This window comes from Hemicordylus capensis, chromosome 2, assembly GCF_027244095.1.
Source record: "Hemicordylus capensis ecotype Gifberg chromosome 2, rHemCap1.1.pri, whole genome shotgun sequence".
NCBI classification, from domain to species: domain Eukaryota; kingdom Metazoa; phylum Chordata; class Lepidosauria; order Squamata; family Cordylidae; genus Hemicordylus; species Hemicordylus capensis.
The window spans coordinates 4,958,878-4,982,969 of record NC_069658.1 but is presented as its reverse complement, the minus strand read 5'-3'; the positions used below and the strand labels follow the sequence as shown (position 1 = coordinate 4,982,969).

Genomic DNA, 24,092 nt, shown 5'->3' with positions numbered 1-24,092 from the left:
CAGGGGCTGCGAGTACGGCCCCAGACATGCCCCCCACGTCTGCCATCAGATGCCGGGGAAAGTTATTTCAGTCCCAAACGGGGCCGCACAGCCCCATTTGGAGCCAAAATTGGCCTTCGCTGCACTGGCACCATAGCCGGAGTGACTCTCCCTGCCTTAAAGGCAGGGACAGCCGCTTCTGGTCTCGCTGCCAATGCAGTGGGGCCGATCAATCTCCCTCCCAAATGCGGCCACGCAGCCCTGTTTAGGAGAGAGATCGACCTGCGCTGCATTGTCAGCGCAGCCGGAACGGCTCTCCCTGCCTTTAAGGCAGAGAGAGTTGCTCCAGCCCATGCTGCCCAACACAGCGCAGGCCGATCTCCCTTCCAAACGGGGCTGAATGGCTCCATGTGGGAGGAAGACCACGCCCCCCCTGTCTAATGTCAGATGTGGGGGCGTGGCTAACCGGGCCCCTGCCTCTGACATCAGACATGGGGGTGGGGCCAGGAGGCCACGGCCGCAGCCACACATGGTCTGCCACCAGCCCCCCTACTCTGCTGGTTGTAGTTCAACAGCTGGAGGGCCAAGTTTGCCCACCCCTGGTGTTGGGAAGATGACATCCGCACCAGCCGATTGTTTCTGAGAGATGATTTTGCTGGAAATCTCATTTCTCTTCGCCCTGCCATGAGGTGGCTTTTCTAGACAATTATTCTCTTTCTTTTAAATAAGCTCATACATAGTGAAACGAAGACGGAACTATGTGACAAATCACTGAAAATGGACTTTGCATTTCCCATGTGTGTTTCTCCGTTTCCCCACACTCATTTATAGCAAGGAGGAATTGCAGATGACCCATAAAACTAGCTTGGTATGGCCCCCACCGTATCGGCCAAGTCCAAGGTGAAACTCCAAGTTCGCTGCATCAATTTACAACAACAAATATTTATATACCGCTTTTCAACCAAAGTTTTCAAAGCAGTTTACATAGCAAAATAACAAACAAACAAACAAACAAATAAGATGGCTCCCTGTCCCCAAAAGGGCTCCCAGTCTACAAAGAAACATAAGATAGACACCAGCAACAGTCACTGGAGATACTGTGTTGGGGGTGGATAGGACCAGTTGCTCTCCCCCTGCTAAATAAAAGACTCACCACGTTAAAAGGTGCCTCTTTGCCCAGTTAGCAGGGGTTAGGGTTAGGGTTTTGATTTTTTTTTTTTTTAAGTCAAAATAAAGGGAAAGCCCACTGGTCTCCTGGTCGCTGGAAATACTCTGTCCTCCTGCTCTGAAGCCCAGCTGATTATCGGCAATGGCTGTCTGGGACTTCCCTGTTCAGAGGCATTGTGCCACTGAATACCAGCTGCTGGGGAGCAACTGGGCTTCATGCCCTGCTTCCATGGGAAGCTGCCATATACCGAGTCAGACCCTTGGTCCACCTAGCTCAGTATTGTCATCACTGACTGGCAGTGGCTCTCTAGGCGTCCAGCAGCTCTTTCCCAACCCTCCCTGGAGATTCCTGGGATTGAACCTGGGACCTTCTGCATGCAAAACAGATGCTTTCCCCCTGAGCTACGGCCCCGTGTTTGAAAGTGGCATGCTTGGGTCTCCCACCCAGCCACTGACCACACCAAGATGTGCTTATTTTCAGCAAGGCAGCTGTATCATGTGCTCTTAGGCCATGCTCTGGGATCCTGGATCTTGGGCTTCCTGGAGCATCTGGCTGGCTAAGTGTGGGAAGCAGGATACTGGAACAGATGGACCTTAGGTCTCATCCTGCAGGGCTCTTCTGATGTATCTGCGTTGCATTTAGTGATGACCCAGATATTCAGCTGCAGCCATCTGACCATTTTGTCTTCCTCTGTATTGCGTGGCTCGGTCCTCTGGAGCCATGTGCACGGCCTCTGCAGCACCCCTGAGCCCCTTCACCCAGGCACACACCCAGGGGTGCGAGAGCCTCTAACCAGCTCTCCTCTAGGAGAAGAGAGCTGGTCTGGTGGTTGCAAGTGTGAATTGGACCCTTTGCTAAGCAAGGTCATAGGAACATAAGGACATAGGAAACTGCCATATACTGAGTCAGACCATCGGTCTATCTCGCTCTTCACAGACTGGCAGCGGCTTCTCCAAGGTTGCAGGCAGGAATCTCTCTCAGCCCTCTCTTGGAGATGCTGCCAGAGAGGGAACTGGGAACCTTCTGCTCTTCCCAGAGTGGCTTCATCCCCTGAGGGGAATATCTTGCAGTGCTCACACATCAAGTCTCCCATTCATATGCAACCAGGGCAGACCCTGCTTAGCTATGGGGACAAGTCATGCTTGCTACCACAAGACCAGCTCTCCTCTCATAGCCTTTCCTCTCATAGGTCCACCCTGGCTTGCATTTGAATGAGAGACTACATGTGTGAGCACTGTAAGATATACCTCTTAGGGGATGGGGTTGCTCTGGGAAGATTACCTGCCTGCTTGCGTGCAGAAGGTTCCAAGTTCCCTCCCTGGCAGCATCTCCAAGATAGGGCTGAGAGAGACTCCTGCCTGCAACCACGGAGAAGCTGCTGCCAGTCTGTGTAAACAATCCTGAGCTAGATGGACCAAGGGTCTGACTCAGTATATAGCAGTTTCCTATGTTCCAGGCCTCATGGGGCAATCTCACACTCCTTCATAATGGGGGTGATTGAACAACCATGTGGGCAGGCCCAATGGCTTGGGTCTTCCTTGCCCAGTTGCCACCTGCCCTGAATTGTGTGGGGCGGTGACTGCTCTGTTGCTTTCTGCTTAGTCTGGATAGTGAGAGCTGCTCTGTGGGGGCAACACCTTTGGGTGGCTGGTCCTTCTAATTGGGTTAGAGTAGATAGCCTTCAGGTTCCTCCTGTGTCCTTCCAGCCACTGCCACCTGCCCCTTGCTTGCTTCTTTTGTAGCATCTGACCCTCTGCTCGTCCTTTCCTCCTCACTGCATTTGAACAGAAAAATTACACACCTAGAAGCATTGCCAGGAATTCCCATCCATCTGCTGCTGCTGCAGCGAAAGTGCCTCTCCCAGCAAATTCCTGCCTTCTCCCCCACCTTCTATTATGGAGCTAATAGCAGCTTCGAGAGGGGAGGAATGTATAGTGGGGAAGCCGTGCAGGAGGAAAAAGTTAAGCAGCCCCTCCCTTGTAGCATCATCCAGACCAAACACTCCCTTCGAATAAGAAACCCCATATTTTAAAGTTGGCAACTCTGCAGAACAAGGGAGATCACGTGCCCTGAGCTGCAACCCTGGCAGATTTCATGATCCTTTACTGCCTTGCTAAATCATTTATTTAGCACAGCCTTTTTACATAATCCCGGGGTGGGGGGAGAAACATAAAATAGATTTATCACAAAGCCCTGTCCTCCTACCAGCCATCCTCAGACTGGTACATACATTTCTCTGATTATTAATTAACATAGGCAGAGAAGAAGGTTCCTGAGATCTCCTTTTCTCTCTCCCTCGTTGTCATTCATAGAAGAGTGAGGCCTTCTGAATGACAGCAAACTCCCACCGCCCCACTAGATTGCAGCTAGCTCTGATTGAGGTCCAATCACACATGATATACAGAAGGGGGTTAACCAGGCTGGGACGTCATTGCTTCCTCACTCCTTGTAAGATATATATCAACACCCAGCACTTTTATAAAAGTGAACCATCATCACTGTAAGTCTATAGGAGTGGTAGGGTGAGGGATGGGTTTCTTTTGCACTGAGGAAAGGGTTCCCAACTTTGGGTCCCCAGATGCTGTTGGATTACAACTCCCATCATCCCCAGACACAATGACCAAAGGATGATGGGAGCTGTAGTCCAACAGCATCTGGGGACCCAAAGTTGGGAACCCTGTACTGAAGTATCAGTCGTTGTGCTGTCGAGTCGGTGTTGACTCCTGGCAACTACAGAGCCATGTGGTTTTCTTTGGTAGATTTTGCCACCAATATTTATTTGTTTGTTTGTTTATGTTGTCCAATTTTCCACCTTTCATAAAATGTATCCCAAGGCAGCTTACAAAACAAGAATTACAAGAAAATTCCATCAAATCACATTAAAATAATAAGATCAGTTAAGACCATAAAAACATAAAAACACCAAAAAGCAACAGCCATAAAAACAGACTGGCAACCCCTAAGGGGTAAAATCCTGAACAAATAAGAGTTTTCAGTTGTTTTTTAAAGAGGCCAGAAAACAGACACTCACTGGAAGAGCCTGGGGGCAACAACAGAGAAGGCCCTGTCCCATGTGGATACAGGAAAAAAACATCCCTGAGTTTCTTGGAGGCAACAACCTGTAGTGAGGTGTGCTGAGGTGGCAGAGCATTTGCTAAAGAGAGCTTTCACTGCTTAGCTCTATGGAGGCATGCCCAGCACATGGATGTGCTGCGTTTCCTTGGGAAGGCGACTGGCACATATGTGCCACATGTGTGGTTGTATGTGTGTATTCACGTGTGTGTTGCTTACAACTTGTTTCTCCTGAAAGTTTCTGGAGTTATATTTTTGAGCTGATATGATGGTAAAGTTATCTGAAAGATGGGTGTCAGATATTTGGACAGGGGGCGCAATTTCAGTGCTCGCCCTAGGCGCTATTTTCCCTAGATAAGCCCCTGTGCATGACAATCGAGCCTCCCTCAGTGCCAGCAGATGGAGCACAGCTCCTCCAATGATCACAGTTACTGCTTGCAGTGTGGGTCCTGATTTCTCACAACTTCTTCCCACCCCACTCTGGTCATGGAGGACCCACAGGAGAGGTGAAATCACATGGAGAGAACCAGGCGAGTGTCTCTCTCCGCCACCACCGCCCCAAGCCGATCCATCCTTTGATATTTGTATCATTCTTCCACATTACCACATCCCTCTTGAGAGATTCCTCCATCGCTGGAGTGGCGTGGCCAGAGGCTAGAGGTTCCCAAACTGCTACGGTGAGTGTGTCTTGGTATAGTGTGGGAAGACTGGGAAAGTTCTGCCAGTGCATTTGTCTTCATGTTAGCAGTTCACACCATACCTATGTTAACTAGGAGGAGAGCTGGTCTGGTGGTAGCAAGCACGAATTGTCCCCTTTCCTAAGCAGGGTCCACCCTGGTTTACATTCGAATGGGAGACTACATGGGAGCTCTGCAAGATATTCCCCTGAGGGGTGGGGCCACTCTGGGAAGAGCATCTTATTCATGCTCCTTGCAGAAGGTTCCAAGCTCCCACCCTGGCATCTCCAAAACGCCAGGGAGAAACTCCTAAGAGAAACTCCTGCTTGCAACCTTGGAGAAGCCACTGCCAGTCTGGGTAGACAATACTGAGCTAGAGGGACCAAGGGTCTGACTCAGTAGAAGGCAGCTTCCTATGTTCCATCATCCCTAACATGGGGTTGCATAGGTTCCAGGGATGGAAGGCTCCTTCCATGAGGCCAAGTGTGGGGGTCACCTCAGGCAGTGGATTATTTGGGACACTAGCAAGGCCCCACCAGCACCAGCACTGGAGCAGCTCTTTGGGACCTACCGGATCCCTGCACACTTTGCAAAGGGTGGGGGAGAAGAAAGAAGGCTGCCCTCCTCTCCTCACAGTCTTTGCAAAGGGGGCAGGAAGATCGACAGGAAGGGAGGAGGCTGCTGGAAACCTTCCCACTCCCTTCACCACTTTCAAAGCTTGCAAGGGTCTGTTTTAAAAAGAGGCTGGCCCCCACAAGGTGTCCAGGCCAAGGCCGCATTTGGCACCTTGCCTCAGGGGCCACAAAACCTGGGGCCATCCCTGTAGGTTCTCATCTCTGGCCAGCGTCACTGTCCAAGCCTTACTGCATGCGTTCCCAACCTGTGGCCTTTCAGATGTCGCTGAACTACAATCCCCATCATCCCCAGCCACAATAAATTGTGGCAGGGGATGGTGTAGTTTAGCAACATCTGTAGGACAGCAGGTTGGGAACCCCTGCCTTACTCAACCCATGGATTGTAGCAATCTGCAAGCCAGGTCAGAAAAGACGGTTCTCTCTCTCTCTCTCTCTCTCTCTCTCTCTCTCTCTCTCTCTCTCTCTCTCTCTCTCTCTTTCACACACACACACACACTGTTTCACACAGGACCTTTTTCCTGCACTGAGATTGTTTGTGTGTGGAAAAACTGTCATTTGTAGAGGTCCTCATTGGTTGCTTTCAATCAGCTCATAAGTAGCGCAAAAGAGTCACATTCAAGCTTAATCCTGTGAGTTAGGTCATTATTCCTCCCATCGTACAGATGCATGATTAACATGGGCTGAAAGACAGATGGAGGCCTTCAGCAAGCTACCATTGTCGTGAATCCATGGCTGAGGCACCATGCAGATGCAAGATCTCAAATGCACACCTCCAGCACTTCACTTGCTGGACCACACTGCTTCTTTCTGTGCTTTCATGTCCAAATATATATCCTGAGCATTCATGACAGCAACAAGCTGTCTTTGCTTTTCTCAGTGGAACATCCTTGAGTCTGAATTTGTTAGCTTTGAGGCGGAGACACAGTGGGCAACTGTTGTGTTTGAAATTCCACTGCTCCTGTGACACCACAATCTATTAAAAGTTTCTATTTTTGACACAAACATTTTCTCCCATCTACTGTATCTTCCCTTCTCGTCTCTCCTACAAGGTTCCCTAGAGGTCGCAATTTCCCCTGTGCAATAGTGATTAGTCTTATCTACCCCACTGCACTAATCTTGACATTTGTTTAATACTGACAGTCTATCCTCCACTGGTTCCTTTGCCCTCTTCCAACCATCCATTGCTTCCCATCTTGCCCCTCAACCTAGATTCACCAGGGATCAGGATTTGACCCATTCCGTCTCATCATGAACTTCTGCCGGCCATCCCTGCACCTAGCGACATGTGGCTGTTCTGCTCTCCGCCGGTTCTTCCGCCCGCTCTCCATGTCCATTCTTGAAGCGTCTTGTATGTGGTGTGGTCCCACGGCCCCCTTCAGCTGGTTAAACCCTGTGCCTTGTCTTGTGTCTTGACAGGCTTTGTGAGTTTTGACAATCCTGCTAGTGCCCAAGCTGCCATCCAGGCTATGAACGGCTTCCAGATTGGCATGAAGAGGCTGAAGGTGCAGCTCAAAAGGCCAAAGGATGCTAACCGCCCCTACTGAAGAATTGTGGGAAACTCTGGATAAGCAAGGTCTAGCACAGGTAACTGCTTGGAGGGGGGCAGGGAACATCACCTGTTGTCCAATAGCGTCTCTTGTGTTGTGGACCCTAACCATGTAATCTCTAAGGTTCTCTAACTCCTACCTTCTCCTCTAGAGCCATACCAGAAGCACACACACGATATGGGATCTGGTGAAGTGAGCATTACTACTGTTAATTGTGGGAAGGGAGCTACAAAATAGGGGCCTCAATCTTGCATGTAATGGTCCATCCATTTTGTCAAGCTTGCAAGATACAGAGATCAACACCTCTTTTGAATCCATTTCTCTCTCTTGAGCTAACTTGATAATTTGAATAGAGGAATTGAAAAGAGGCAGTAGAAAGGCTCGGTAACTTTCTGCATCTTTGGGTGTCCATGTGGACTATATCTGGCCATTACATAGATACCCATCACTAAGACCATGCTCATTGCTGTTGGCTGAAAACTAGGACAAAAGGTCCTAGTTTCACTAAGAACATATCCTTCAGAAGCTCTCCTGAAATGAATAGGAAATGCTCCAGAACATGGATATGTTCCTGTGGAAGTCCCGTTCATTCCAGTGGGGTGGAAGGTGTCAATGAATTGGCCATCTTGTCATCTGCCAATGTGTAGAGACTAAAATTGATTTTTAGGCAAGCAGACCTGTTTTGTTTATATATATATTGCTAGTTCTGTGTTTGAAACATGTCAAAACATTTTTCATTCCTTGCATGGGGCATTATTATGGGGTGTCTTCTCAACAGAATAATAGTATGCACCAACAACTACTCCTTTTGTGAAACCTCTCATTTTTGTCAGTAGAATTTGTGAAGGATCATAGGTTGATAGATTGTGAATATGACTTGCCAGACATTTTCAAGGACAGCTGACCACCAGAGTCATGGAGCACTTGCTACAGGTGCTAGTCCTACAAGGACCAGCAACCCAGCTCTTGGATGTCCAGCCCTATTGCAGCCCTCTCTCTACAATTGGTGGAGGATGGGGAGGGGGATATAATTCATTCTTGCCTAGCAATGTGGTGATTTCTACCTTTCCCCTGATCTTGCAAAATGTCCAGGAGGCCCATGGGAGAAAAGGTGGTAATGTTGGTTCCGCAGCCAAGTTAGGAGAGAGGAGAAGATGGAGCTCCTATCATTCTGTGAGGGTAATACAAGTAATGGTAGCAGTAGGTGGGAATCTGGATTGAATAGTAGTGAACTAAACTGAGTAAAGGTGTCATCATAATAAGCAATGTTCTGCTCTGAGTCAATTCCTTCATGCCTTCCAAAATACCAACCAACCAGTCGCATAGTTTAGGAGCGAGGTTAGAGCTGGATAGTGATACCTTTCACTGTAGTATGCTGAAATTGTGTATGAGTTGAGGACCTGGCAAACTCTTGATAAGGGCTTTTGGATTTGGTCCATGGAGAACAGATTTGTTGTTCTTGAGTGGCAACCGATTATGAAGCTGTGGAGAAATTTTCAGGGTTGTGTCCCTTGATCACAATAGTTTCATGCATTCAGATAATGCACTGATAGCTACAATTATCCCACGGGTAAAGCACGTAGATGAAAGCTCAGCTAACATGTGCTCCAACATGTGAAAAACATACATTGGATGCAGAACTTCTACATCTCTCTGCTAGCAAAATAGTGTCTGCAAGATGGGTCTCTTTGGCCATGCAAACTGGCAAAAGCACTGGCCAGATTCACGTGTAGCAAGGAATTGGTATTTAGGCCAGGCTGCCAGAGCCCCAAGAATGCACACAAACCCTGCCTCTGGCCTTCAGAAGGCTATGCCAAGATTGGGCGTAGCATACAAAGCCCCCAATCTTCATGTTCTACCCTGCTTGTTGGGTACGGAACCCGATACCTAAAACTTACATTTTTTAAAAAAATTCATGTTTTTATTTGTTTATTGAGGTTACAAATCTAACTTTGAAGTGGCCCAACCACTAAATGGAGCAGAGTTTTTCATGGTTGCAGATTAAGGGAGGAGGGCAAGGAGGGCTAATGCTAATATACAGTAGTGCCTTGGTATTTCTGGGATTTAACTATATTTTAGAACCAAGCCTTTATGCTTCAGAAGCATGATCCAGGATTTGCTGAGTGTTATTCTGTGTAGAACAAAGGTTCCTAGCCTTGCGTCCCCAGATCTTGCTGGACTACAACTCCCATCATCCTCAGCCACAATAGCCAAAAGTGTAGTCCTGCATCTGGGTACTCATGGTTGAGAATCACTGGTGTGGAAAATCACACTGGACAAGCATCTGTTTTGCAGCAATCATTGAGCCGGGTCTCACGATCAGTGAGACCCACTTTGTGAAGGTAAGCAGGGAGAGTGGGCTAAGCCCACACTCCCCGCAGATGAGCAGGGCGGGAGCCCTGGGCAGCCAAATCGGCTGCCCACATGACTGCCGGCTCTGTGACAGAACTGGCGGGGACTGGGAGGATCGGGGGCCGCGCTGCCCCCGGAAGCTCCAGTATGCCCTGCGCGAGGGTCCTGGGCATACTGGAGAGACTCCCGAGCCAGGAGGCTGCTTTCCAGCCTCCCGCCGGGGGTCTACTCGTGATTAGCCACAGTGCAGAGCAGCGCCGCGGCTACCCACGATTGCTTAAACCGGGCTACAGAAGCAGGTGACCCGCTTGCGAACCCGCTTGCGAACCCGCTAGCCTCCTCTAGCCCGATTTTCTCCCATCGTGTGAATAGCCTCAGTGTATCTCAGGATATGATCCATTTGCTGCTGTTAGAGTAAACCGCCAAGAGACACAAGTTGAGGCAGTATGTAAATCCATAAAATAAAATAATATTAATATTAATATAAGCATCATAAGAGATGTAAAGCCAGTTTATGCTCAAAAGATATATCTACCAGTTCATTTTGATTGAACAGGCAAATTTCTGGCAACCATTATTTGGATTTTTGAATGATGGTTTCTCATGTCTCATCCCCAAATACAAAAATGCACAGCTGTAAATGCCACCCCCCCCAAAAAAAACACAACACCATAGTGCTTTCCACATGGTCGAAGAAATCAAGCCACAAGTGTCCTTTCAGCCATTACATGAGAAACCTTTCAGGGACAATGGGCGGAATGCACTAGGAACTTTATCTACGCAGTAAACTCAAGGATATCCCATGGACTATTGGTAAGAGGAAAATATACCATCCATAATTAATAGATGGAGGTTGCTGTGAGATATGCCTATGTGCTGTTTGCACTTCTTTAAAAAGGTGAGAGACAGTGGAAGGAAAGTAGAGATGCCAACAAAGCTTGCCAGAGTTTGTACACCTAATGGCGCAGCAGGGAAATGGCTTGACTACCAAGCCAGAGGTTGCTGGTTCGAATCCCCGCTGGTATGTTTGGCAGACTATGGGAAACCTCTCTATCGGGCAGCAGCGATATAGGAAGACGCTGAAAGGCATCATCTCATACTGTGCGGGAGATGGCAATGGTCAACCCCGCCTGTATTCTACCAAAGAAAAACCACAGGGCTCTGTGATCGCCAGGAGTCGACACCGACACAACGGCATACTTTACTTCTTACAAACTCTGGGAGCTTGTAATGCTCACCTAAAAAGAGCAGTGGCCTCCAAAGGTCCCTGAATTCTTCTCCAGTTTGGATTAAAATTTGGCCTAGAGAAAAAATCCCAGTTTACCCACCCAGCCCATAGACCCCCTCCCTAATTCACCCTGGTGGCTTGTAGGAAAACTACATTTTCCACAGGCCACTGGGACTTTTCTTTGGGGCATGCTAACAATCTATTGGAGAGGGGAGAGAAGACAAAATCAGATATGTATCCCTCCTTGATGTAAGGAAGAGCAATAAATAGGCAACTTCCAAAGTCAGTCTGGCTCAGAAAACAAACTAATCAATTTCCAATGCTGGGCGTGGGGAATTCAGTCTAGGGGCTATAGGCCACCTGCAGCCTCAGAGGCAAGATGCCTCTCAATACCAGTTGCAGGGGAGCAACCACAGGAGAGAGGGCATGCCCACACCTCTTGCCTGGGGGCTTCCCAGAGGCATCTGGTGGGCCACTGTGTGTAACAGGGTCCTGGACAAAATAGGCTTTGGGCCTGATCCAGCAGGGCTGTTCTTATGTTATGTTCTTATGAAGGGGTGGGTAGTTCAGGAACCTTTCTGAACCAAGCTGGCATGAAGGAAAGAAGGAAGGACTATGAGAGAGAGGTTTCCACTCAACTAATTTTGAGTGCCTTCATGCTTTTGATCAAATCTCTCTTTCAGAAAACAAATTGTCTTCGTCAACAGTAATTTTAAGTCTTGTCTCCTCCATTAATGTTCTCCAAGTTGTTTTCAGGCATTAAAAAGATCACTGAGATGTGGTAGATAAGGTCACAAGCTCCAGCAAACAAATTCCTGAAGGATTTTTCTGGGGAAATGGGTTCTAAAATGGCCAACGTCTGTTCTTTCATTTCTTTCTAATTACAGCAATGGTGCTGAAAGCAAGGAGGGTGTGTGTGTGTGTGTGTGTGTGTGTGTGTGTGTGTGTGTGTGTGTGTGTCTGCATGAACAAAGAGAGGATCATTTGAGGCAAATCTGCCAAAATCAATATATTCCATTTCAAATCCCCCCTCAAGAGGAAGAGGCAAGGAGTCAGAGACACTCGATGCATCTGTCAGACAATAGACGTACAAAATAATGAGGGGGGGAAACTCAAGTGTGTGAAACTTGAAGTCCTTTGTGGTGACCATTCCTCAAAGGATCACTCACTGTAGCTGAAGTCACTACATGCCCTGAACATGTGAAAGAAGAAAGTCTGCAACTTCATTTATGTAAAAGGAAAAGGACTAGCTCATGACCAGGTGGTTGTTAATAGGGTTGGGCCCACTGATGGAAGTGTGAGGATGAGCTGGCTTCCTAGTTCCAGCTATTCAGGCTTCAGCATCTGAGTCTCAGGAAAGACAGCAGTTACTTGGGTTACCCATGGAAGTTCCTTAGATATAGATTTCAGCTATATCTGATATCTCACATATATTTCAGCTGTATCTGGACTGTACCACTTCACATTGAAAATGGGCGTCACATAACTGAAAGCTCCTCCATATAAGGTTTCCCTTGTATAGAAAATTAACAGGTGAAGCTAAGCTAGAACAATTCTCCATCACATGCTTTCAACGTGCAGGGATTTTTGTGCACGTGTCGAGGGAGCATTCCATGATGGGAGCGCCTCAATGCCCTCTGAAGTGGTATGGCCTCATAAAATGTACCAGCTCACTGAGAACTAGCTTACAAGCATAGAGGCCAAACAGACAATTGCCTGGAGTGCAGACATTCGAGGAGCACCTGCCTCATACGTGCCAAAGACAGAAGGCCCATTCACACATTATGTTCGATACTGATACAAGTGGACAATTTTAAGAGGTACAGATCTAGACGCAGGTACTGCCATTCACATGTTGTGCTGAGAGCAGGTACAGGGGTATACTTCCCTATCTGTGCCATGCATTTGAAGGGCCTGTAACCTTTAGCGTGAACATAGGTACAGTCCGAGGCATTCTTACCCCGAGACCTTGGGGCCTGGGTCTGTGGCTCCAAGGTCCAGGGTGGTGGTGGCTCCGAATGGATGTGGGGGGATCCTGCCACCACTCTGCACCCACTGCACTGAACTGCCGCACGTGTCCATAATTTTAGGTGCCATATGCACCGCCAGGGGGTAAGGTGGCTGAGCAGGCCTCCTCCGGGCCCTCCCACAGCGGTGGTGGTGGTGGGTGGAGTGGCTGCTAGGCATGCCTGTCCAGCCCAGGAGCACTTGAGAACTGTGAGGTGCTCCAGTCTGCTTGCGGAATTCAGCCTCTGAATTCAGCTTCTGGAGGAAGAGAAAAGGAAATATGTCCTATCAGGCAGCCAGCACTGCTTAAAATAACAAGCAGAGAGTTCGCTCGGGGCTCTTGGGAGCCCAGGCATGGGAGGGGGGAGTTTGCTCGGGGCTCCTCTGGAGCATGAGCCATGCCCCCTGCGGGCTTCAGTGGCCCCTTTCATTGGTGGCCCGGGTTCTCTGAACCTGTTCGCACAATGGTGGCTCTGCCCCTGGAGCTGGGGGCCCCACAGGAGCTGGGGGGCCTGGGTTCTTTGAACCCATCTGCTCAATTATAGCTACACCCCTGGCACTAGCACTCAAGCCAGCACTGCAGTCAGACCATAGCACAACATATCTATGGTTTTCTGCATAGTGGTGAACATCTTTCTTGATTGATTGATTGATTGACTGACTGATTGATTCTCTCTTTAGACTTCTTTGGAAACCTTTGTTGGAAAGTGGTAGCTAAATATTTTTAGTCGTAGTAGCCAAGCTAGCTCCCGAGGGGACAAACATCCATTTCCATGCCTGAGGGCACTTTTGCCACTTTGCTTCTGGTCACTGACCTTTGTCTTTTAACCAAGGCTTACTTTTTCCCCTGTTACAATTTTCCACCTGCGTTTTAATTTTATCCTTAAGGCACATAGTTCACCTTTTGAAATAGGACTGCTGACTAGGGCTGTGTGAGGCTTCCATATCCAGACCAGCCTCCCTCATTTTTGGCAAACTGGAGGCCAAAAGGCCCCCTGAAAAAAGGGGCTGGAAAAATCTCAGAAGTTTCCCTACATAGCAGCCCCTGGATCTATTTATCTGCAGTTTGGCAGGCTCCGTGCAAGTAGAATGAGTGGGCTGATCAAAAGGGCACCTTTTCCAGTGGCAGTTCCCTTATATTTAGCAGGGGGAGAGCAACTGACCCAATCCAACCCCAGCATAGCATCCCTTCTGTGGCTGTCACTGGTGTCTCCAAAATGATGATGATGATGATGATGATGATGATGATGATGATGATGATGATAAACAGAGCAGCAGCAAATAAACCTTCAAGCCAACTGCATCTGAATGACCAATGAACCAATTTAAGTTGCTGTTCATTAATAGGTCAATGGACAAAGGGCTCGTTCTGATTAGAAGAGAAAAGAAGTGCCCCCAAGGCTAATCATGATCTCTCTAGCCTGGCTCTGCTTATATGAATATGAATACAATGAATATTTATATATCACTTTTCAACTAAAGTTCTCAAAGCAGTTTGATTGATTGATTAAATGCCATCAAGTCAGTGTTGACTCTTAGTGACCACATAGATATAAATAAAAATATAGATATAAACAAATAAGATGGACCCCTGTCCCCAAAGGGCTCCCAATCTAAATAAGAAACGTAAGACTGACACTAGCAACAGCCACTGGAGGGATGCTGTGCTGTGGATGGGTAGGGCCAGTTGCTCTCCCATTGCTCAATAAAGAGAATCAACACTTTTAAAGGTGCCTCTTTGCTCAGTTAGCAGGGAACTCTGTTCAGTTATAACTTCACCTCACAGCATCTACTGAAAAACAGGCACCAAAGTGAGAAATCTGGGTATCTGAAGTGATGGTGGAACCATTAGTACTTTCATCTCAACAAATTACCTAGGACATTGCTAATTTTTTAAAAGTAATTCTTTGTTTTTTTTTTTTTTAGTGCATCACCATTTTGTCTTCAATCTGATATTACCCTTTCAAATTCCTAGTCACTTCATTACTTCAAAACACAGAGTTCTGTTCCATGAACTACAAATTTCAGTTTCTAATGGACGTGAAATCCCATTTGCTAATTATCATGGCTATACTAAGATTGGCGCACAATAGTACACATTGATGGAAAACTGCAATAATTAATTACTGCATTCGCTTTGGAATACAATCAGCAATTACCATGCTGAGGCAAAATCCCATTCAGCAATATTTGCTGCTTGTTCATGAGGCTTTGTTTTAAAAAAAATGCAGGGCAGCTCTTTGAAGACTTTGCTGTGTTGGCACCTGAACGAGCATGCGTGGGTTGGAAGGGGGCTCAGCTTGTTTGCTCCCTTAGAGAGCAAGAGCAGTGAGGGGTAAGCCAAGAGAACCCTGATGGTGCCTGGGATTTTCATAAAGGCACACCCTCACCCAAATAATAAGATGTGAAATTACAGCAATCGTTCTGAGAAGAGCAGCAGGCACAGCACCCCTCCTGCGATCCCCAGGGTACAATCATCCATTGCTTCTGTCATTTCACAATACTGCCATGATTGTGTCTTTAATAAAGGCTGCAGGTATCTAGCAGGGCTGTTTCACAAACGGGAGGGTTCATACCTCATACCTTAGGGGACATACCTGAGTCGGAGCCAAGAGAATGGGGAGTCAAGCAGGAACTCTGTCTGGAGAACAAACAGGAGTCAGCATCAAAGCCAGGGGTCTGAAATGTTGAGGGTTGTGAGGAGAAATATTAAAATCCTCACACAGCAGCATATGCTCTGGTGGTAAATAGGTTTAGCCCAAGAGATTCTCTGGAGACAGTAGGTTAAGTTCAAAAAAACAAAAAACAAAGAAAGATTTATTAAGAAATTAAAACATCACATACTGAGAGAGACATAGAACAACATACCAAAACAGGCGCTAGCCTTTACAAACTTCTAACTGACTCTAACTGACCAAGACGGACCGATTAACATCTCATCGTGCCTCTAGTGGCCGGAAGAGGTTACTGCGGTGCTAAGGCAATGCTTTAGAATTCTCTTCTAACATTCTTCCTCATTGCTCAAGCACCAATCAACTATTCCCATCATTTCTTGCAATGCAAGAAAACTGCATTGGCAATGGCTTTGTGAGGACATCTGCTAACCTGCTAACCTCCACTGGGCAGTATTTCAACTCCAAGAGACCCTTTTCTTGTACATCATGTACATAATGTTATTTTGTCTCAATATGCTTTGTGCTGGGTTTTGTCTTCTCCGTTTCTGAAAGCAAAATACAACTTTGTCCTCAAACAATTCAGTTGTTTCTGGTTCATCAACTCCAAAGTCCTGCAACAGTTTGTGTATCCATGCCATCTCCTGCCAAGCCTGAGTGGCTGACACATATTCTGCTTCCATAGAGGAAAGAAACACAGTATTTTGCTTTCTACTGCACCAAATAATCACTCCGTCTCCATAAAAGAACAGGTAGATTTATGATCGATTCTGTCTTCAGCCCCGTCTGCACCCATATAACCCACTAGTCTAGGATTACTCCTTGCAGGCAATTTAAGTTTTAGGTGAGCTGTACCTTTAAGGTACCTATCCAGTCTTTTAACTGCAATCCAGTCATTTTTAGTGAGTCTACTCACTTTTCTGCTTAAAATTCCCACAGCTCCTGTAACATCTAGTCTTCTTACTGTAACAATATGTAGAAGTTTCCCAATTTCTCTCCTATATTGCCCATTGTCTGGAAGAAGCTCATTGTTTGTATCTTGCTTGAGGAAGTTAGCTTTCATTGGAGTGCTGACTGCCTTATCATCTGTAGGACCCAGACATTCTAACAAGTCTTTTATATTTTATTTCTGATTAAGATGATAACCTCCATCTTTTTCTATTTCTATTTGTATACCAAAATAATAGGAAATGTTCCCTAGTTGCTTTACTTCTATTTCTTTGTTTAAATGATTTACAATCTCATCACTATCTTCTCTGTTTTGACAACAATCAGATCATCAACATATATTAGAATGTAAGTCCATCTATTATTTCTAAACCTTGAACAAAGACAAGAGTCAGCTTTTCCTTGTTTAGCTAGCAACTGATTTAGCTTTGCATTCCAGGCTTTTGCTGCTTGCTTTAGACCATAAATGCTCTTTTGGAGCTTACACATAAATCCCTCCTTACCAGGTTCCTCAAATCCTGGTGGTTGCTCCATGTAAATGTCCTCCTTAACTTCACCATGTAATAAATGCAGTTTTGACATCTCAGTGGTCTACATACATTTTCCTCACCACTACAATACAAAGAAGCATTCTTACAGAAGAGTGTTTTACCACTATGGGAAAGTTTCATCATAATCATGACCATATTTCTGAAAATATCCTTTCACTACTAGCCTTGCTTTATAGCATTGGCATCTCCCTCTGCATCATGCTTCACCATTTGTACCCTACAGTTTTTCTTTCCATAGGCAGCTCCATAAGTATCCAAGTATTATTCTTATGGAGAGATTGGCTATCTTCTTCTAAAGCATTTCTCCATAGCAAGCTTAATCAGCTGGCATTTTATCAGTATCCTCCCACGTACTAGGCTCTTGCACATTTTCTTCTCTAATAATATACGAGAGTCTTTTTGCTGGAACACTTGGTTCTTGCAGAGCACCTTATCTCTGACTGAGCCTTAATGGCCGCATTCACATATAACATGAAACTGGAGGTTGCCAAACCCACAAATAATTTTTCTAACCATGAAAAATTAGAACGCATCATAGATGTTCTTTTTTCTTTTCTTTTCCCCCCAGCATAACATAACTTCTTTCACTGATTTTTCTTGTTCCAGTTCTTTTTGTATCTGAAAATCCAGTTTAATATCTTTTCTTTTTTTTAAATCAAAATACACCACATTATGCATTTTAATGATTTCTCTGGCAAGATCAAGTAATCTATACCCTTTACATCATGGTGCATATCCAACTAAACTGCCCAGAGATGTGGGTTTTGGGTGGTATAAAAATATGTTAAATAAATAAACTAATATCCCTTAATCACACCTGCAGTTGAATTTGGTTCTTTTAGACTTTGGTAAGAACATAAGAACAGCCCTGCTGGATTAGGCCCAAGGCCTATCTAGTCCAGCATCCTGTTTCACAGTGGCCCACCAGATGCTTTTGAACTAAAAACTCTAATATGCTCCATAATAGGTTTCTTTCCATGCCAAAGTTCAAATGGTGTTGTATTTATAACTTTAGTAGGCAGTCTGTATTGTAAATAAGTAGCAGTCATAATTGCCTCTCCCCAAAACTTACTGTGCAGTCCTGCATCCAGCAGCATGCATCTAGCCATTTCTATTAAAGATCTTTTTTCTTTCTTTCTGCAATGCCATTTTGTTCTGGAGTATATGGCATTAACATTTGATGTGCAATGCCCTCCTTTTTCAGCTATTCGGTTATCTAATTTCCTGCATATTCCCCTCCATTGTATAATCTCAAAAACTGAGGCTTCCTTCCAAACTTATTGCAAACTCTTGCAACATAGTCCTACAATTTTTCAACTTGGTGCTTTTCACTAATCAAATAAGTAAATGTGTGTCTTGAATAGGGATGTGCAGAACTGGTTCACGGTCAAACCAGAACACTGTGAACCGTTTGAGCTAGTTCGAACGGTTCAATCATAAACCACTTTGAACTACTTCAAACTGGTTCGTTGAACCAACTGGCCAAGCCAATCAATTTGACTGAACTGGTTTACATATCCGCATTCAGTCCGAATTTGGTTCAAATTCTGACCAAACTGCTCCAACCAGTCTGTGCACACCCCTAATCTTGAATCATCATCTATGGAAGTTAACATATACTTGTTTCCCCCTAATGAATTGATCTGCATGGGCCCACAAATACCACTGTGTATCAGCTCAAGAGGTTGCTGTGTTTCTCTTTCTCTGTGTTGAGAAAAGGTGGGTTTAGTTCCCTTTGCCCTTACACAGCACGTGCACTTGGACTCTGCATTACAGTGATTTATATTCAGGCCTCTGGCTAGATCCACCTTCTCTGTGTCCCATTCTTCTATGCCATAAATTCAAACATTTTTAATGTGAACATTGCTTTGCAATTTCAGCCTCTTCATCTATATAATCCACTTCAAATAGGCCACTCTCTTGTAAAGTCACTTTCATAAATAGTTCACCTTTATCTGTGATAAAACAATGTTTTCCTTTGAATTTCATCTCATAACCTTCTCTGTGGCATATTTAACTGACAGCAGGCTGGACTCAAGTGTGGGCACAAACAATGCATCCTCAACAATCAGTTTCACTGTTTTCCCTTTTTGCACTTTGCAGTGTAGCCTTGCAGTACCTCTGACTTCAGCAAATATCTGCTTCCCATCTGCTAGAAAAACAGAGACCTTATAATTTGTGTCCAACTTAGTAAATCTTTCTTTTTCTTTAATCAAATTGCTGGTTGTGCCTGAATCAATACAAATTCCAGTATTACATTTTGTAGAACTAGCTTTTAAATTGTTCTCTGTAATAGCAACTTATGTTTTATATTTGTCAGACTTATTCTCTCCTTGCTTCCATGCATTTTTCCTTGTATGCTTACGTGACTCACTCCTCTTGAAGAGGTATCACCTCCTTTTTCCTTGCAAATTCTTTGTTCTGAGGACATTGAGCCTTCATATGTCTGAGACTCCTACAGACAACATACTTTCTGTTCTTTTGATAAGTTTTAAAAACATTTTCTTCACTTGACTTTAGTTGTTGTCCATTGCCTCTGCACAAGTTGAAGTCTTCCAAGCGGTTTAGTACAAACTCCAAACTCAAATCATCTTTGGTTTCCAATACATTTCCAATAGGTTCAAAATATTCAGGAAGATGATTCAATAACAATCCAATCTGAACTGTATCAGGCAAAATTACTCCCTGTGCTTGCAGCTATCGTAAATTTTCCAGCATCTCATTTACATGCTTAGATAGATCCTCTCCCTCCTTTAGTTTCTTATTACACATCTTTGTAACTTGATGCACCTTGAAAACAGCTGACTTGCTTTCATACAATTTCTCCAGAGTCTCTCTGATAATAAAAGGAACAACTTTATTTGTTAGCCGCCCCATAACAAACTGTTCTCTGGGCAGGTCGCAACAGGGGATTAAAACATACAATAAAAACACATAACATTAAATCATAACAGACAAACAAGAGGTAAAAACAAAATACAATACAGCTTAAAAACTCATTTTAAAATTAGTTAAAAATCAGAACAAATCTGAACACCCAGATTTAAAAGCTCGAATTTAAAAGGCCTGTGTGAACAAAAAGGTTTTTACCTGGCATCTAAAAGAACAAAGTGATGAAGCCAGGTGAACCTCACTGGGGAGGCTATTCCATAAATGGGGTGCAACCACCAAAAAGGCCCTCTCCCTTAAATGCACCAATATAGAGTCACTCATTGATTAATAAATTAGCCCTGTGGCTTTATCATCTGCACTGTCCCAGGCTTATCTTCCTTCTCCTTCTCTGACAAGGCGCTCTGTGCATGAGACCCTGTTGATTCCATGGCTTTTTAGGGGCATCTCCATTTTGAAAGACCATAGTTCAAAAACTGGACCTTGTAACTTCTCAATTCTTATAGGAACATAGGAAGTTGCCTTATACTGAGTCAGACCATTGGTTCATCTAGCTCAGTATTTTCTACACAGACTGGCAGAGGCTTCTCCAAGGTTGCAGGCCGGAGTCTCTCTCAGCCCTCTCTTGGAGGAGCCAGGGAGGGAACTTGGAACTTTCTGCATGCAAGCATGCAAATACTCTTCCTATAATGTCCCCATCCCTTGAGGGGAATAGCTTACATTGCTCATATTGTACATGTAGTCTCCCATTCAAATGCAAACCAGGGCAGACCCTCACTTAGTAAAGGGGACAATTCATGCTTGCACCCGGAAGACCAGCTCTGGTCCTATCTTCATTTCTGAGAAAACCTTGTTTCCCTATTCAGGCTAATTATGTCCACCAGGCTCAGAGTTCTGGGCCTATAACCTGTTGAAGGGTGTGAGGAGAAACATTAAAATCACCACACAGCAGAGTATGCTCTGGTGGAAACGAAGTTTAAGAGATTATCTGAAGATAGTAGGTTGAGTTCAAAAAACAAAGATTTTTTAAGAAACTAAAACATCACATATTGAGAGACACATAAAACAACATACTGAAACAGGCACTAGCCTTTAAAAACTGAATAATTCTGACTATAACTGACCAAGAGAGACCTAGTAACATCTCATCTTGCCTCTAGTAGCCAGAAGAGGTCACTGCGGTGCTAAGAGCGAAGTTTTAGGATTCTCACTTCTAACATGAAACTGGGTGGACAAACCAGGTGATGGAATCAAGCGGCAAGCTGGGGCCCAAGAAGACCCATAAGAACAGCGCTGCTGGATCAGGCCCAAGGCCCATCTAGTCCAGCATCCTGTTTCACACAGTGGCCACCCACAGATCAAGCCAAGCAAACAGTCAGCAGCCAGCAGCAAGCCGGAGGTCAGAGACAAGTTGAGCAAAAAGACAGAAGTAAATATAATGTTAAGGAGTTGTTTGGTTTCTATCTGTTTTTATATTTGTGAACTGCCTAGAGCCGTCTGGGTGAGGTGGTATAAAAATCTAATTAATTAATAGTAACCAGCAGTACACCAAGATCAAGTGACCTTGAAACTGAGGCTAGGCCTACTCCAGATAGAAAGTTCTTAGATGAGGGTGGCCATCCTAGCTGTTATAGGACTACAACTCCCACAATCTCCAGCAACAACTGATCAGTCAACACGTAAAGACAAAAATCTCTATGCTGAGATACATTCTCTCCCACCAATCAATAGCTTTTTGTGCTATCAAATTTGAAGTCACATCTTAGCCTCGACAAATGGGTCAGAAAGAAGATACTCTCCTCCATTGGTCTGTAATCTCCCTCTTGCTTCCAAGATCCTCTACTTCAGAGGTGGTCAGTTTAAGGCTCTCCAACTGTTTTGTTGCAACTCCAGCTCCCATCATCCCCAGCTGCAATAAATTGGAATGCTGGGGATTGTCATCCAAAAACACCTGAGGGCCCTGGTTTGGGAACCCTTGCCTTAATGCATAAGTAGCAGTTGTTACAGAAACTGAGATTTGCAGTGGCCTTGAAATTTACGCTTTGGGCAGGGTGAAGGAGGTGAGTAACACTGCCACAGGAACTGGCAGGAATGACAAAAAGCAAGTTGCAGATCTTTCCGTCCATGTAAGCACCTTCAATGGACCTCCTTGCCATTTGCGAAGGCACGGGCATACTGTTCCTCCTCACGTACCCCATTCTGTCATATGATACATCAAATGCAACAATCACATATTTGAATAATCTGCAAGCTCTGTTCAGACATTATGTTGGACAATGAGTGTACAGTTTGCACAGGTACAGATCTGCACACAAATTCAGTTATTCACATGTTATGTTTGACTGGGATACAAGCTGCTTCCTATCTGTATTGCGGTCAGTTACACGCTGGCTAACTTGATTGCTGGCATATAAATTAAAGTTTTGTTATATACTTTGCACAATTTCTGGCTTTGCTGTTACTGTTACAATTGTTGCTGTTATTTTATAGTAATTATTCACTATATGAAGCTGGCCATTGACTGTAATAAAGATTTGATTTCATTTGATTTCCTATCTGTCTCCTGCATTTGAGGGGGCCTGTATCCAGGTGCACTTTTAAATCAAACATAGGTACACTCAAACACACAAATGAGTATGAGTGTACAAACATCTGTGCAACATAATATCTGAATAAGGGCTATGGTGTACATTAGGGGTGTGCACAGAAGGGGTGTGCACGAAACACATTTTGCATTCCCTTCCAAGCGTGGAATGAAACGCAAAATGTGTGAAGTGTTCTGTCAGAATAACTGGGCGAGGTGTTTGTTCTGACGGAATGACCCCTGTCCTGCTGGAACATTCCAGCTCCCATTTTAGAATCCAAAATAGCAGGCGGAATAGTCTGGTGGGACCATTACACTACTGGAGCAGAACACAAAATGTGTTTCGTGGGTTTTGTGCAACTCCTACTGTTCAGCATAGCCTTATTATGTTGTACGGATGTTTGTACACTCGTGCATGCATTTCTGTGAACGAGTGTACCTGTGTTTCTTTTAAAAGTGAACCTGGATACAAGCCCCCTTAAATGCAGGAAATGAAATCAAATCTTGCAACCTGAATGCACAGCGGCCAGAAGAACACCATTTTGAATCCAAAATGGTGGTTGGACCAGGGTTGGGATGTTTCACCTCGGAGCAGATCCTTTTGTTCTCAGTTTGGAATAGGACCCCTTTTCAATGGGTTTTCTGTTCCTAGCTCAGAACACTCTAAATGGCCCATTTTGAGGCAGAACGTTCTGACCTCGGAACGTTCTGCACATACCTAGTGTACAGCAATTATGATCAGATTCAAGTGTATAGCAAAGCTTAAGCTTCTAAAGAAATATAGATATAGTTATGTAGAGAGAGATATTATACCTAGTATATAGTCTAACATTTAGCAATAGCAATAGCAATAGCACTTACATTTATATACCGCTCTATAGCCGGAGCTCTCTAAGCGGTTTACAATGATTTAGCATATTGCCCCCCAACATTCTGGGTACTCATTTTACCGACCTCGGAAGGATGGAAGGCTGAGTCAACCTTGAGCCCCTGGTCAGGATCGAACTTGTAACCTTCTGGTTACAGGGCGGCAGTTTTACCACTGCGCCACCAGGGGCTCATTTAACTCAAGCTTTTGTAATGCAAGGTTGACCATGTTTTTCTTTATTTCTGCTCTCTAATGTACAAGGGACCTTTGAGTTCCAATTAGCACTAGATACAAATTTAAATAAGTACTGGCATTTATATTTTCCAACAGGGAGCATCCATCGCCTTTGTGTTTCAGCTTGCTTCGGTGCAACTTAGATCTTTTGCAGTGAGTTCGCTATCACCTGCTTATAATCTTCAAAGACCTTCCCAAGTTATCATCATAACGCAGTAGCATGAGACAGAGGTTGCTTCTAGCATGCCCTGAACCAAAAACATAATACTTGCCCACAACGCACGCATGTGCATGCACACACGCACACACAGAGCTTTTCAGTTTTGAAACACTGTGCCCAAGGAAGAGTTAAGTGAAACTCAAAAGCTGGCTGAATGATGTGTCATTTATAGTTGGTCCTAATAATTGTGACTCGGTTTCGGTTTCCTTTAAGGGACCAAAACGGCTGCATTTAGAGTGAACAAATATAGTAAGAACTCTGGTAAGACCTTTGGAACCAGAAATATAAGTTGTAAGGAAGGTCTCTGGTACCGGGGAATTAAGACTCATGAAGAAAAGCTCCCACCACCACCTCGATCTTCCCAATTTTTATCTTTGGGGATTGGTGTGCTCCCATCCTCACTGCTGTGCTTCCCACTACAGGGGAGAAGAGCAGGGGTGAAGTAATTGTCTGTTGCCCAA

At 45.0% G+C, this 24,092-nt stretch overlaps 1 protein-coding gene across 15 annotated transcripts in view; it reads left to right on the top strand.

Annotated features, from left to right (window-relative positions):
* The window catches only part of CELF4 (CUGBP Elav-like family member 4), a 974,578-nt gene that overhangs the window by 933,830 nt on the left and 16,656 nt on the right, over nucleotides 1-24,092 (top strand). For all 15 annotated transcript variants that reach the window (XR_008315888.1, XM_053294707.1, XM_053294709.1 and 12 more), the window contains one exon: nucleotides 6,948-7,115. Coding sequence is in view for 14 of the 15 variants with exons in the window: in XM_053294707.1 (XP_053150682.1) it covers nucleotides 6,948-7,075 (128 nt within the window). In the remaining variant the exon portion in view is untranslated. The remainder of the gene's footprint in view (nucleotides 1-6,947; nucleotides 7,116-24,092) is intronic.